This window comes from Oncorhynchus nerka, linkage group LG8 (assembly GCF_034236695.1).
Source record: "Oncorhynchus nerka isolate Pitt River linkage group LG8, Oner_Uvic_2.0, whole genome shotgun sequence".
In the NCBI taxonomy this organism is placed as follows: domain Eukaryota; kingdom Metazoa; phylum Chordata; class Actinopteri; order Salmoniformes; family Salmonidae; genus Oncorhynchus; species Oncorhynchus nerka.
Window position 1 is genome coordinate 3,307,632 of NC_088403.1, and position 13,756 is coordinate 3,321,387.

The window sequence follows — 13,756 nt, forward strand, 5'->3', positions numbered from 1 at the left end:
GAGGAGGCAGGGTAGCCTAGTGGTTAGAGTGTAGAGGAGGCAGGGTAGCCTAGTGGTTAGAGTGTAGAGGAGGCAGGGTAGCCTAGTGGTTAGAGTGTAGGGGGGGCAGGGTAGCCTTGTGGTTAGAGTGTAGGGAGGCAGGGTAGCCTAGTGGTTAGAGTGTAGAGGAGGCAGGGTAGCCTAGTGGTTAGAGTGTAGGGGCGGCAGGGTAGCCTAGTGGTTAGAGTGTAGAGGAGGCAGGGTAGCCTAGTGGTTAGAGTGTAGAGGAGGCAGGGTAGCCTAGTGGTTAGAGTGTAGAGCGGCAGGGTAGCCTAGCCTAGTGGTTAGAGTGTAGGGCGGCAGGGTAGCCTAGTGGTTAGAGTGTAGAGGGCGGCAGGGTAGCCTAGTGGTTAGAGTGTAGAGGCGGCAGGGTAGCCTGGTGGTTAGAGTGTAGGGGGCAGGGTAGCAGGGTGTAGCCTAGCCTGGGTTAGAGTGTAGGGGCGGCAGGGTAGCCTAGTGGTTAGAGTGTAGAGGAGGCAGGGTAGCCTAGTGGTTAGGTAGCCTAGTGGTTAGAGTGTAGAGGAGGCAGGGTAGTCTAGTGGTTAGAGTGTAGGGCGGCAGGGTAGCCTGGTGGTTAGAGTGTAGAGGAGGCAGGGTAGCCTAGTGGTTAGAGTGTAGAGGAGGCAGGGTAGCCTAGTGGTTAGAGTGGAGAGGTGGCAGGGCAGCCTAGTGGTTAGAGTGTAGAGGAGGCAGGGGTAGCCTAGTGGTTAGAGTGTAGAGGTGGCAGGGTAGCCTAGTGGTTAGAGTGTAGAGGTGGCAGGGTAGCCTAGTGGTTAGAGTGTAGAGGTGGCAGGGTAGCCTGGTGGTTAGGAGTGTAGAGGAGGCAGGGTATCCTAGTGGTTAGAGTGTAGAGGTGGCAGGGTAGCCTAGTGGTTAGAGTGTAGAGACGGCAGGGTAGCCTAGTGGTTAGAGTGTAGAGGAGGCAGGGTAGCCTAGTGGTTAGAGTGTAGGGCGGCAGGGTAGCCTAGTGGTTAGAGTGTAGGGGTGGCAGGGTAGCCTAGTGGTTAGAGTGTAGAGGCGGCAGGGTAGCCTAGTGGTTAGAGTGTAGAGGCGGCAGGGTAGCCTAGTGGTTAGAGTGTAGAGGCGGCAGGGTAGCCTAGTGGTTAGAGTGGAGAGGAGGCAGGGTAGACTAGTGGTTAGAGTGGAGGGGTGGCAGGGTAGCCTAGTGGTTAGAGTGTAGAGGCGGCAGGGTAGCCTAGTGGTTAGAGTGGAGAGGAGGCAGGGTAGACTAGTGGTTAGAGTGGAGGGTGGCAGGGTAGCCTAGTGGTTAGAGTGGAGGGCGGCAGGGTAGACTAGTGGTTAGAGTGGAGAGGCGGCAGGGTAGACTAGTGGTTAGAGTGGAGGGGTGGCAGGGTAGCCTAGTGGTTAGAGTGTAGAGGAGGCAGGGTAGCCTAGTGGTTAGAGTGTAGAGGCGGCAGGGTAGCCTAGTGGTTAGAGTGTAGAGGCGGCAGGGTAGCCTAGTGGTTAGAGTGGAGGGGCGGCAGGGTAGACTAGTGGTTAGAGTGTAGGGCGGCAGGGTAGCCTAGTGGTTAGAGTGTAGAGGCGGCAGGGTAGCCTAGTGGTTAGAGTGGAGAGGAGGCAGGGTAGACTAGTGGTTAGAGTGGAGGGGTGGCAGGGTAGCCTAGTGGTTAGAGTGTAGAGGGAGGCAGGGTAGCCTAGTGGTTAGAGTGGAGGGGCGGCAGGGTAGACTAGTGGTTAGAGTGGAGGGCGGCAGGGTAGACTAGTGGTTAGAGTGGAGGGTGGCAGGGTAGCCTAGTGGTTAGAGTGTAGAGGATGCAGGGTAGCCTAGTGGTTAGAGTGTAGAGGCGGCAGGGTAGCCTAGTGGTTAGAGTGTAGAGGTGGCAGGGGTAGCCTGGTGGTTAGAGTGTAGAGGTGGCAGGGTAGCCTAGTGGTTAGAGTGTAGAGGAGGCAGGGTATCCTAGTGGTTAGAGTGGAGAGGAGGCAGGGTAGCCTAGTGGTTAGAGTGTAGAGGTGGCAGGGTAGCCTAGTGGTTAGACTGTAGAGGAGGCAGGGTATCCTAGTGGTTAGAGTGGAGAGGAGGCAGGGTAGCCTAGTGGTTAGAGTGTAGAGGTGGCAGGGTAGCCTAGTGGTTAGAGTGTAGAGGTGGCAGGGTAACCTAGTGGTTAGAGTGTAGAGGTGGTAGGGTAGCCTAGTGGTTAGAGCGTTGGACTAGTAACTGGAAGGTTGCAAATTCATATCCCCGAGCTGACAAGGTACAAATCTGTTGTTCTGCCCCTGAACTGGCAGTTAACCCACTGTTCCTAGGCCGTCATTGAAAATAAGAATTTGTTCTTAACTGACTTGCCTAGTAAAATAAAGGTAAAAAAATAAAACAAGTTTTGGTCTCATGTTTTATGACTTGAAATAAAAGATGGCCGACATCCATGCGCACCAAAAAGCTTTTATCTCTCAAATGTTGCACCCTGGTCCTTCCTCCGTTGCCTCCTTAACAGTTTAATACATTCCTTTTTTAGAAAACATTTTAATTCAGCCTTTGTGGTTTGGAAAGTATAGTGTGTTATATTGCTTTAATTTATTTACATCAAACAAAGTAGGTACTTTTTCTCAAAACAATCCCATCTATTGGATGGGAAGTGTCATCATTTTTTTCTCCACATGGACTTCGTGCTTGATACTTCAGACACTGAAAAAGGTGGATAGCTAATTAAAATAAGATAATATATCTTTATGAATTATGGAACCTTTACGTGCTTTTTCTCCACACATAAATTATTTTAAAAATCACAAAATGCTGCCAAATAAGTTGTTTTCTGCAATTATCCAAAAACAACTCTGAAAACGCCATTCCTTACCCAACAGGCTGAACAGGTGTAATGGACGTGTGTAAAAATAACCACAACAAGCGTTCTAATCACCTGTAAATTAACACTGAACAGGTGTAATTAACACTAAAGAGGTGTAATGAACACTGAACAGCTGTAATGAACACTGAACAGGTGTAATGAACACTGAACAGGTGTAATGAACAGGTGTAATGAACACTGAACAGGTGTAATGAACACTGAACAGGTGTAATGAACAGGTGTAATGAACACTGAACAGGTGTAATGAACAGGTGTAATGAACACTGAACAGGTGTAATGAACTGTTGAAATGAATGAAATAAATGAATTTACTCATTAACATGTTATTACTAAAATTTATATATTAAAAATTATATCCAACTATCACAGAGAGAGAGAGAGAGAGGGACAGAGACAGAGACAGAGAGAGACAGAAACAGAGAGAGAGACAGAGACAGAAACAGAGAGAGAGAGAGAGACAGACAGAGAGACAGAGACAGAAACAGAGAGAGAGAGAGAGACAGACAGAGAGACAGAGAGACAGAGAGACAGAGACAGAGACAGAGACAGAGACAGAGACAGAGACAGAGACAGAGACAGACACAGACAGACAGACAGACAGACAGACAGACAGACAGACAGACAGACAGACAGACAGACAGACAGACAGACAGACAGACAGACAGACAGACAGACAGAGAGACAGAGAGAGAGACAGAGACAGAGACAGAGAGAGAGAGAGACAGAGAGACAGAGACAGAGACAGAGACAGAGAGAGAGGGACAGAGACAGAGACAGAGACAGAGACAGAGACAGAGACAGAGACAGAGAGAGAGAACTGTCCATCTACCACTCAGTAATATAGGATCAGAGCAGTGCTAAGGTATGAAAACACTGGTATAGACACACATATGCACAAATTCAAACATACACCTTACATGCTTACGCACGTACAGTGCGGCAAAAAAGTATTTAGTCAGCCACCAATTGTGCAAGTTCTCCCACTTAAAAAGATGAGAGAGGCCTGTAATTTTCATCATAGGTTCACTTCAACTATGACAGACAAAATGAGGGAAAAAAATCCAGAAAATCACATTGTAGGATTTTTAATGAATATATTTGCTAAATATGGTGGAAAAAAAGTATTTGAATGAAGCATTCAAACATTTACCCACTGCTAGTGGGGCAACCTTAGCTTTTTCTGATTGGTCAATTCTTGGAAGCAATACCATCTGTTTAGTGGCTAGCCAGAGCAATTCTTCTGATTGTGGTAGAGCACAGCAATGTGATTGGCTGTGTAATATTCACATTCCAATACCCATATAGAAAATACAGTTTAACAGTTCACACATTTTCATTCTTTGATTTTATTACCTAAATGTTATTTATTTTATTGTAGCTCCTTTGTTGACAATAATTAAATGTGTTATTAGATGTGTACATTCATTGTGTTATTGCATTAATACAGTTTAAACAGTAGATATTTGGGGAAGTTACTAACATAAAAATATTGGAATATGTCTGACAAGAGGAACAGTCCTGCCCAGTGTGAAAGCCAACACACACAGCCTTACACACTCAGCTCCCTGTATTCTACAGCTGCACTGCTACAGCTTCACCTGGAGGGGGCGACAGAAACAACCAGATTTAAGGGACAGGACAAACAAGACCAATGACAGACAACACATCTTATCTGAAAGGCTCTCCAGACATAGCTGTCCCAATAGAGTCACTATGAACCAGAAACGGACTGGCCATAGGACATTTTGGGGCCAGATGGACCAGTCCATCTTTAAGCACAGTGGGCTGGCCTAAATTGGTTTGTGTTTGGGAGGGGGTAGTGTTAGAAAAATACAAAATGAACAACTGTTTTGGGAGGATTCTTTGCACTTTAGTATCTCTACTTGCACATTCATCTTCTGTGTGTTAATGAAAATACTCTGTGTTGTGCACACACTATATAGACTTTTTGTACTGTTATTGACTGTATGTTTGTTTATTCCATGTGTAACTGTTTGCTTTATCTTCAAACTGCTTTGCTTTATCTTGGCCAGGTCGCAGTTGTAAATGAGAACTTGTTCTCAACTAGCCTACCTGGTTAAATAAAGGTGAAATAAAATATAAAAATGTTTCACAATCCACGACTGATTTCAATACAAGATAAACATGTCATAAATAAATACGTCACTCACCTAACGTCAGGACCAGACTCCACAGACAACAGGTTGGGTTGGTCCTCCTCTTCCTCCTCGTCACCAGTGGGAAACCAGCTAGGATAATATAACATAGATGGATTAGATTACATCAGATATTCATTGATTTGATATTTAAAGTATTAGGACTCTCCAGCCAGAGACAACATTATATATGACCTCAGTTATATTACTCTGTCAACTAGTAATACAGAGATGAACATCACAGAGACAACATTATATATGACCTCAGTTATATTACTCTGTCAACTAGTAATACAGAGATGAACATCACAGAGACATTAATACAGAGATGAACATCACAGAGACAACATTATATATGACCTCAGTTATATTACTCTGCCAACTAGTAACACAGAGATGAACATCACAGAGACATTAATACAGAGATGAACATCACAGAGACATTAATACAGAGATTAACATCACAGAGACATTAAACATGAACACAGAGATGAACATCACAGAGACATTAATACAGAGATGAACATCACAGAGACATTTAACATTAATACAGAGATGAACATCACAGAGACATTTAACATTAAAACCTCTTAGAGCTCGGGACTATTTTTTCAACATTTTGTTAAAAATCGCGCAAAATTTCAAAGTCCTGCTACTCATGCAAGGAGTATAGTATATGCATATGATTAGTATGTGTGGATAGAAAACACTCTGAAGTTTCTAAAACTGGTTGAACCATGTCTGTGACTATAACAGGACGTGTTTAACCTCTTCAGTCGACCCTCTACTTTTTTGAACATTCTGTTAAAAATCGCGCAACATTTCAGCGCCCTGCTACTCATGCCAGGAATATGGTATATGCATTTGCTTAGTCTGTGTGGATAGAAAACACTCAGACGTTTAAAAAACTGGTTAAATCACTGCTGTGGCTTTACCAGAACGGCATTTACATCGAAAAGCACAGGAAAAACTGATCACTGAAAATGGGGAAAATATATCCATGTGCGCTACTTGAACCCATTGATAAACGTGAACCACAATTAATTGACTGAGGTTGCAGTACCTACAGCTTCCACAGGGTGTCTAGAGTCTTGTCATTTCCCTTCGAGTTTTCTTGGTCAAACACATACAGGACACCGTATCTTAGCCGGTCTAGGACCGGATATTTTAGTTAAGTTTCTAGCCGGACATTTTCCAGACGGACAGCTAATGATCTTTACATCGCCTCCTGATGAATTTTATCGCTTATTAACGTTTACTAATACCTAAAGTTGCATTACAAACGTATTTCAAAGTGTTTTTGTGAAAGTTTATCGTCGACTTTTTGAATTTAAAAAAATGACGTTACGTTTTGAAACAATGTTTTTTTTTAGTTTATCACACAGTCTACATATAACGATATCTAGGCTTTATATGGACCGATTTAATCGAAATAAAGACCCAAATAGTTTTTATGGGACATCTAGGAGTGCCAACAAAGAAGATGGTGAAAGGTAATGAATGTTTTCTATTTTATTGTGCGGTTTGTGTAACGCCGAAATGCTAATTATTTTGTTTACGTCCCCTGTGGGTCTTTTGGGGTGTTGCATGCTATCAGATAATAGCTTCTCATGCTTTCGCCGAAAAGCATTTTAAAAATCTGACTTGTTGCCTGGATTCACAACGAGTGTAGCTTTAATTCGATACCCTGCATGTGTATTTTAATGAACTTTTGAGTTTTAACTAATACTATTAGCATTTAGCGTAGCGCATTGCATTTCAGAGCTCTAGTTGGGACGCAAGCGTCCCAGTAGAACAACAGGTTAACATGTGAACTCCAAGGAAAACTGTTCACCCCCAAAAAAAAGATAAATCCGCCAGTTGGCTGTATTGTCTATGGCCTGCGAAAATATACCTCTCAGTTTACAAGTCCTACAGCTTCCACGATGTCACCAGTCTTGGCAATTTCCTTGAGTTGTTCCTTGGTCAAACGAAGAGACATTGATTTATTCGGTCCACGACAGGAAGTTTTGGAAGAGAGAATTATGGACCCTCATTTCAAGACGTGGAGCTATTGAATACACATGGCCCCGATCAATTTGATCGATTATTAACGTTTACTAATAGCTAAAGTTGGATTACAAATGTATTTTGAAGTGTTTTGTCAAAGTTTATAGGCAACTTTGTTAATTTTAAAAAATGACGTTGCGTTATGTAAAAGTTTTTCCTGGATCAGACGGAGCTACATAAATGGACATTTTGGTTATACATGGACGGATTTAATCGGAAAAAAGACCCAATTGTGATGTTTATGGGACATATAGGATTGCCAACAAAGAAGCTCGTCAAAGGTAATGAATGTTTTATATTTTACAGAGATGAACATCACAGAGACATTAACACAGAGATGAACATCACAGAGACATTAACACAGAGATGAACATCACAGAGACATTAAACATTAACACAGAGATGAACATCACAGAGACATTAACACAGAGATGAACATCACAGAGACATTAACACAGAGATGAACATCACAGAGACATTAACACAGAGATGAACATCACAGAGACATTAAACATTAACACAGAGATGAACATCACAGAGACATTAATACAGAGATGAACATCACAGAGACATTAATACAGAGATGAACATCACAGAGACATTAACTAATACAGAGATGAACATCACAGAGACATTAACACAGAGATGAACATCACAGAGACATTAAACACAGAGATGAACATCACAGAGACATTAACACAGAGATGAACATCACAGAGACATTAACACAGAGATGAACATCACAGAGACATTAACACAGAGATGAACATCACAGAGACATTAACACAGAGATGAACATCATAGTTAGAGACATTAACACAGAGATGAACATCACAGAGACATTACCACAGAGATGAACATCACAGAGACATTAACACAGAGATGAACATCACAGAGACATTAACACAGGAAACATCACAGAGACATTAACACAGAGATGAACATCACAGAACATTAATACAGAGATGACCATCACAGTTAACAGAGATCATCAGAGACATTAACACAGAGATGAACATCACAGAGACATTAATACAGAGATGAACATCACAGAGACATTAACACAGAGATGAACATCACAGAGACATTAATACAGAGATGAACATCACAGAGACATTTAACATTAATACAGAGTAAGACGTTCTCAGAACCTCCCTGGAACCATAGTTAGATGTTCTCACAACCTCCCTGGAACCATAGTTAGATGTTCTCACAACCTACCTGGAACCATAGTTAGACGTTCTGAGAACCTCCCTGGAACCATAGTAAGACGTTCTCAGAACCTCCCTGGAACCATAGTTTGACGTTCTCAGAACCTCAGAACCTCACCGAAACCATAGTAAGATGTTCTCAGAACCTCCATGGAACCATAGTAAGACGTTCTCAGAACCTCCCTGGAACCATAGTAAGACGTTCTCAAAACCTCCCTGGATCCATAGTAAAACATTCTCAGAAACCTCCCTGGAACCATAGTTAGACGTTCTCAGAACCTCCCTGGAACCATAGTAAGACGTTCTCAGAACCTCCCTGGAACCATAGTAAAACGTTCCCAGAACCTCCCTGGAACCATAGTTAGACGTTCTCAGAACCTCCCCTGGAACCATAGTTAGACGTTCTCAGAACCATAGTTAGACATTCTCAGAACCTCCCTGGAACCATAGTTAGACGTTCTCAGAACCTCAGAACCTCCCTGGAACCATAGTTAGACGTTCTCAGAACCTCCCTGGAACCATAGTTAGATGTTCTCAGAACCTCCCTGGAACCATAGTAAGACGTTCTCAGAACCTCCCTGGAACCATAGTTAGACGTTCTCAGAACCTCCCTGGAACCATAGTAAAACGCTCTCAGAAACCTCCCTGCAACCTAAAACTTAACATTCCCAGAACAGGCTAACTTTTCACTTCCGTTTTTCAGAACGTTTAAAAAATGCTCCGTTTTACCAGGCAGTAAAGTTATGGTTTCCTCCCAAGAACCAATGGTAAACCAAAAATGTATGTTCCCACAACTTTCAATAAACCATATGCGCTAGTTACATTTACATTTAAGTCATTTAGCAGACGCTCTTATCCAGAGCGACTTACAAATTGGTGCATTCACCTTATGACATCTAGTTGGGATTACACTTCTGGTACTCCATGTCATATGCCAAATTATGTTGACAAGGAGTAGAATGTTATCACAAAATAGACTGGTGCCTAGGCTAAGAAGATCCCGTAGGGTTCAGAGTCTGTTTTGAGAGGGAGACCTGGCAAGACTTGTTTAGCAGGACCATGCTAACTGTAGAATTAGATAGCAGGACAAGGCTAACTGTAAACTTGATTAGCAGGACCAGGCTAACTCGTAGACTTAGATCGCAGGACCAGGCTAACAGCATTCGTAAGTTAGGCTAACAGTAGACCTAAGTCAGGCTAACCGCACCTGGAGGTGAAGAGAGACTTCTCGTTGATCATCTGGACTCTGAAGATGTTGACAGCCTTATAGACGTCTATCACATCCTGGTACTTCTCCAGTAGATGCCTGGAGAGAGTGACAGGATAGAAAAGAGTCACTCCACAATATCACCACACTTGACAAGTTTAAACACAACAATGTGGAGTTCAGACACTATAAACTTCCATTGGCAATCAATGTCATCAATATCAATCAGCATACCTCATATCATCAATATCAATCAGCATACCTCATATCATCAATATCAATCAGCATACCTCATATCATCAATATCAATCAGCATACCTCATATCATCAATATCAATCAGCATACCTCATATCATCAATATCAATCAGCATACCTCATATCATCAATATCAATCAGCATACCTCATATCATCAATATCAATCAGCATACCTCATATCATCAATATCAATCAGCATACCTCATATCATCAATAATCAGCAACCTCATATCATCAATATCAATCAGCATACCTCATATCATCAATATCAATCAGCATACCTCATATCATCAATATCAATCAGCATACCTCATATCATCAATATCAATCAGCATACCTCATATCATCAATGTCAATCAGCATACCTCATATCATCAATATCAATCAGCATACCTCATATCATCAATATCAATCAGCATACCTCATATCTTCAATCTCAATCAGCATACCTCATATCATAAATATCAATCAGCATATATTATATTGTATCAGTTGTAACATATAATTTCCTCAATATACCTGTAATATGTCCCAGACTCATCCTTCTGGTTCCTCTGGTCTGGCTTCATGTCCTCTCCCCCCCACTGGTAGCAGGGGCAGGGGAAGAGGTTTAGCCAGGGGTAGATGCAGGGGCTGGGGTCTGGTCTGGTCCTCTCTCCCAGGGGCAGGTTCTGTGCCAGGTAAGGTCTGAGCAGGGCTCTGGGCAGCAGAGACACCAGCCAGTAGATGGGCTCCTCATTTACAATGTCATGGAAGCTCTGGAGGTACTGACGCACAGCTGCAGAGGGCTGGATGGAGGACAGGTTCTGTAGGCAGGAGAAAGAGGAAAAGGAGGAGGAGATGGAGGAGGAATAGAGACAGGGAGTTTACTGTGTGGTTATGGAAAACCTGGAGGTACTGACGCACAGCTGCAGAGGGCTGGATGGAGGACAGGTTCTGTAGGCAGGAAGAGGAAGAGAGATGGAGGAAGTGAGACAAAGAGTTTACTATGTGGTTATGGCTAAGCTTAGCTGAATACATTTCAACTCAGTTTCACAGTTCCTGACAATTAATAAAAGTTAAAATTCCATGTCTTAGGATCACCACTTTATTTTAAGAATGTGAAGTGTCAGCATAATAGTAGAGAGAATGATTTATTTAAGCTTTAATTTACTTCATCACATTCCCAGTAAGTCAGAAATGTACATACACTCAATTAGGTAGCATTGCCTATAAATTGTTTAACTTGGTTCAAACATTTCGGTTAGCCTTCCACAAGCAGGTGGGTAAATTTTGGTCCAGTCCTCCTGACAGAGCTGGTGTTACTGAGTCAGGTTGGTATGCCTCATTGCTCACACACGCTTTTTCAGTTCTGCCCACAAATCTTCTATGGGATTGAGGTCAGCGCTTTGTGATGGCCACTCCAATACCTTGACTTTGTTGTCCTTTAGCCATTTTGCCACAACTTTGGAAGTATTCTTGGGGTCATTGCCCATTTGGAAGACCCATTTGCAACCAAGCTTCAACTTCCTGACTGATGTCTTGAGATATTGCTTCAATATATCCACATAATTGTCCTGCCTCATGATGGCATCTATTTTGTGAAGTGCACCAGGCCCTCCTGCATGTCATAAATAAATACGTCACTCAAGCTAACATCAGGTCCAGACTCCACAGACCAGAGGTTGGGTTAGTGCAAAGCACCCCCACAATATGATGCTGCCATCCCCGTGCTTCAAGGTTGGGATGGTGCTCTTTGGCTTGCAAGCCTCCCCCTTTTTCCTCCAAACATAACGATGGTCATTATGGCCAAACAGTTCTATTTTGGGGTTTCTCAAATATCCTGTTAATTAAATATTCCCTGTCATGTTGTCAGGCACCAGGTTGGATCTGAATGTATATGGGTTTCTCAAATATCCTGTAAATTAAATATTCCCTGTCATGTTGTCAGGCACCAGGTTGGATCTGAATGTATATGGGTTTCTCAAATATCCTGTAAATTAAATATTCCCTGTCATGTTGTCAGGCACCAGGTTGGATCTGAATGTATATGGGTTTCTCAAATATCCTGTAAATTAAATATTCCCTGTCATCTTAAAGGAAAATGTATATGGGTTTCTCAAATATCCTGTAAATTAAATATTCTGAAGTGGCTTATTGATTATATGAAGATGTTTTAATATTCCCAGATGACTGGAAACCAGCTATAAACTGTAATGCTAAAATACCTTAAACTGAATGAATGTAAAGGTTGGATCAAAATGTATATGGGTTTCTCAAAGATAGAAGATATTATTGATTTACATTTTGTCAGGGTGTTCTTAAAGTAAACTCAAAACTTGGCTTATTGATTACTTGAAATGAACCAAAACAGAAAAAGTTAAATATGATGTAAAAACACCCCCATGAAATGGAAAACATGAATGGGAAGTCATTGGCACTGGACAAACCATATTGACACAGTGTCCAATACCACTCAAAACTTGTCCTAATTTCATTCAAAGTTGATTGCAAATGCCATATGGCAAATGCCAGGTGTAACACTTTAAAAACCAACAGGTGGCTAGTTGAGAACACCTTTTTTAACATATTGGAAATGTAATACAAGTCAACATCCAAAACAACATTTTTAAAAAGTGAAAAAAAGTCTAAAACTTATCAACCGCCTTAAAAAACCAGGTGCTTTCTGGACCGTTTTTCGAAATTCTTTTTATTGTTGTGTCAATTACACATGTATAAGAACTGTATCAACATACTTTAGTCATATTTTATTATCATCATCATCATTTAAAAAAAAAAAACCTTTATTTGCATGAGGCAGATTTTTCTCCATTTGCAGTATGATTTCATAGAAGTCAAAAGTCAAAAATAGCAAAAACCTTTTGAAAAACTTCACACACACCTTTAAACCAGTGCTTTTGGACCATTTTTTAAAATTCTTTGGGATTTTGGCTGTCAATTGATGTATAAGAACTTTATTTAACCAGGTAGCCATATATTTTTTAAACTTAAAAAAAAGGTAGGCTTGTGCATTAGGTATATGTTTTGTCCATTTGTAATATGATTTCAGGTAGGCTAGTCAAACACTTTTTTTGCCAAATGCCATAAGAACACCTTTGACATGCTCATAAATCCAGGTGGCAGAAATGCAAAATTGACTGGCCTGATGAACACAGGATGGCAGTAGTTAGAACACCTTTTTATTTAACCAGGTAGGCTAGTTGAGAACACCTTTATTTAACCAGGTAGGCTAGTTGAGAACACCTTTATTTAACCAGGTAGGCTAGTTGAGAACACCTTTATTTAACCAGGTAGGCTAGTTGAGAACACCTTTATTTAACCAGGTAGGCTAGTTGAGAACACCTTTATTTAACCAGGTAGGCTAGTTGAGAACACCTTTATTTAACCAGGTAGGCTAGTTGAGAACACCTTTATTTAACCAGGTAGGCTAGTTGAGAACACCTTTATTTAACCAGGTAGGCTAGTTGAGAACACCTTTATTTAACCAGGTAGGCTAGTTGAGAACACCTTTATTTAACCAGGTAGGCTAGTTGAGAACACCTTTATTTAACCAGGTAGGCTAGTTGAGAACACCTTTATTTAACCAGGTAGACTAGTTGAGAACACCTTTATTTAACCAGGTAGGCTTTAGGTTGAGAACACCTTTATTTAACCAGGTAGGCTAGTTGAGAACACCTTTATTTAACCAGGTATGCTAGTTGAGAACACCTTTATTTAACCAGGTAGACTAGTTGAGAACACCTTTATTTAACCAGGTAGGCTAGTTGAGAACACCTTTATTTAACCAGGTAGGCTAGTTGAGAACACCTTTATTTAACCAGGTAGGCTAGTTGAGAACACCTTTATTTAACCAGGTAGGCTAGTTGAGAACACCTTTATTTAACCAGGTAGGCTAGTTGAGAACAAGTTCTCATTTGCAACTGCGACCTGGCCAAGATAAAACATAGCAGTGTGAACAGACAACACAGAGTTACACATGGAGTAAACAATTAACAAGTCAATAACACAGTAG

General features: G+C 41.6%; 1 protein-coding gene across 1 annotated transcript in view; it reads right to left on the minus strand.

Annotated features, from left to right (window-relative positions):
• Window positions 1–4,458: 4,458 nt before the first annotated feature.
• LOC135573017 (uncharacterized) overlaps window positions 4,459–13,756 on the minus strand; it is a 47,925-nt gene continuing 38,627 nt past the window's right edge. The window contains exons 13-16 of the mRNA XM_065022071.1: window positions 10,264–10,550; window positions 9,488–9,586; window positions 5,036–5,113; window positions 4,459–4,462 (exon numbers count right to left, since the gene is read on the minus strand). Of these exons, the coding sequence (XP_064878143.1) occupies window positions 4,459–4,462; window positions 5,036–5,113; window positions 9,488–9,586; window positions 10,264–10,550 (468 nt within the window). The remainder of the gene's footprint in view (window positions 4,463–5,035; window positions 5,114–9,487; window positions 9,587–10,263; window positions 10,551–13,756) is intronic.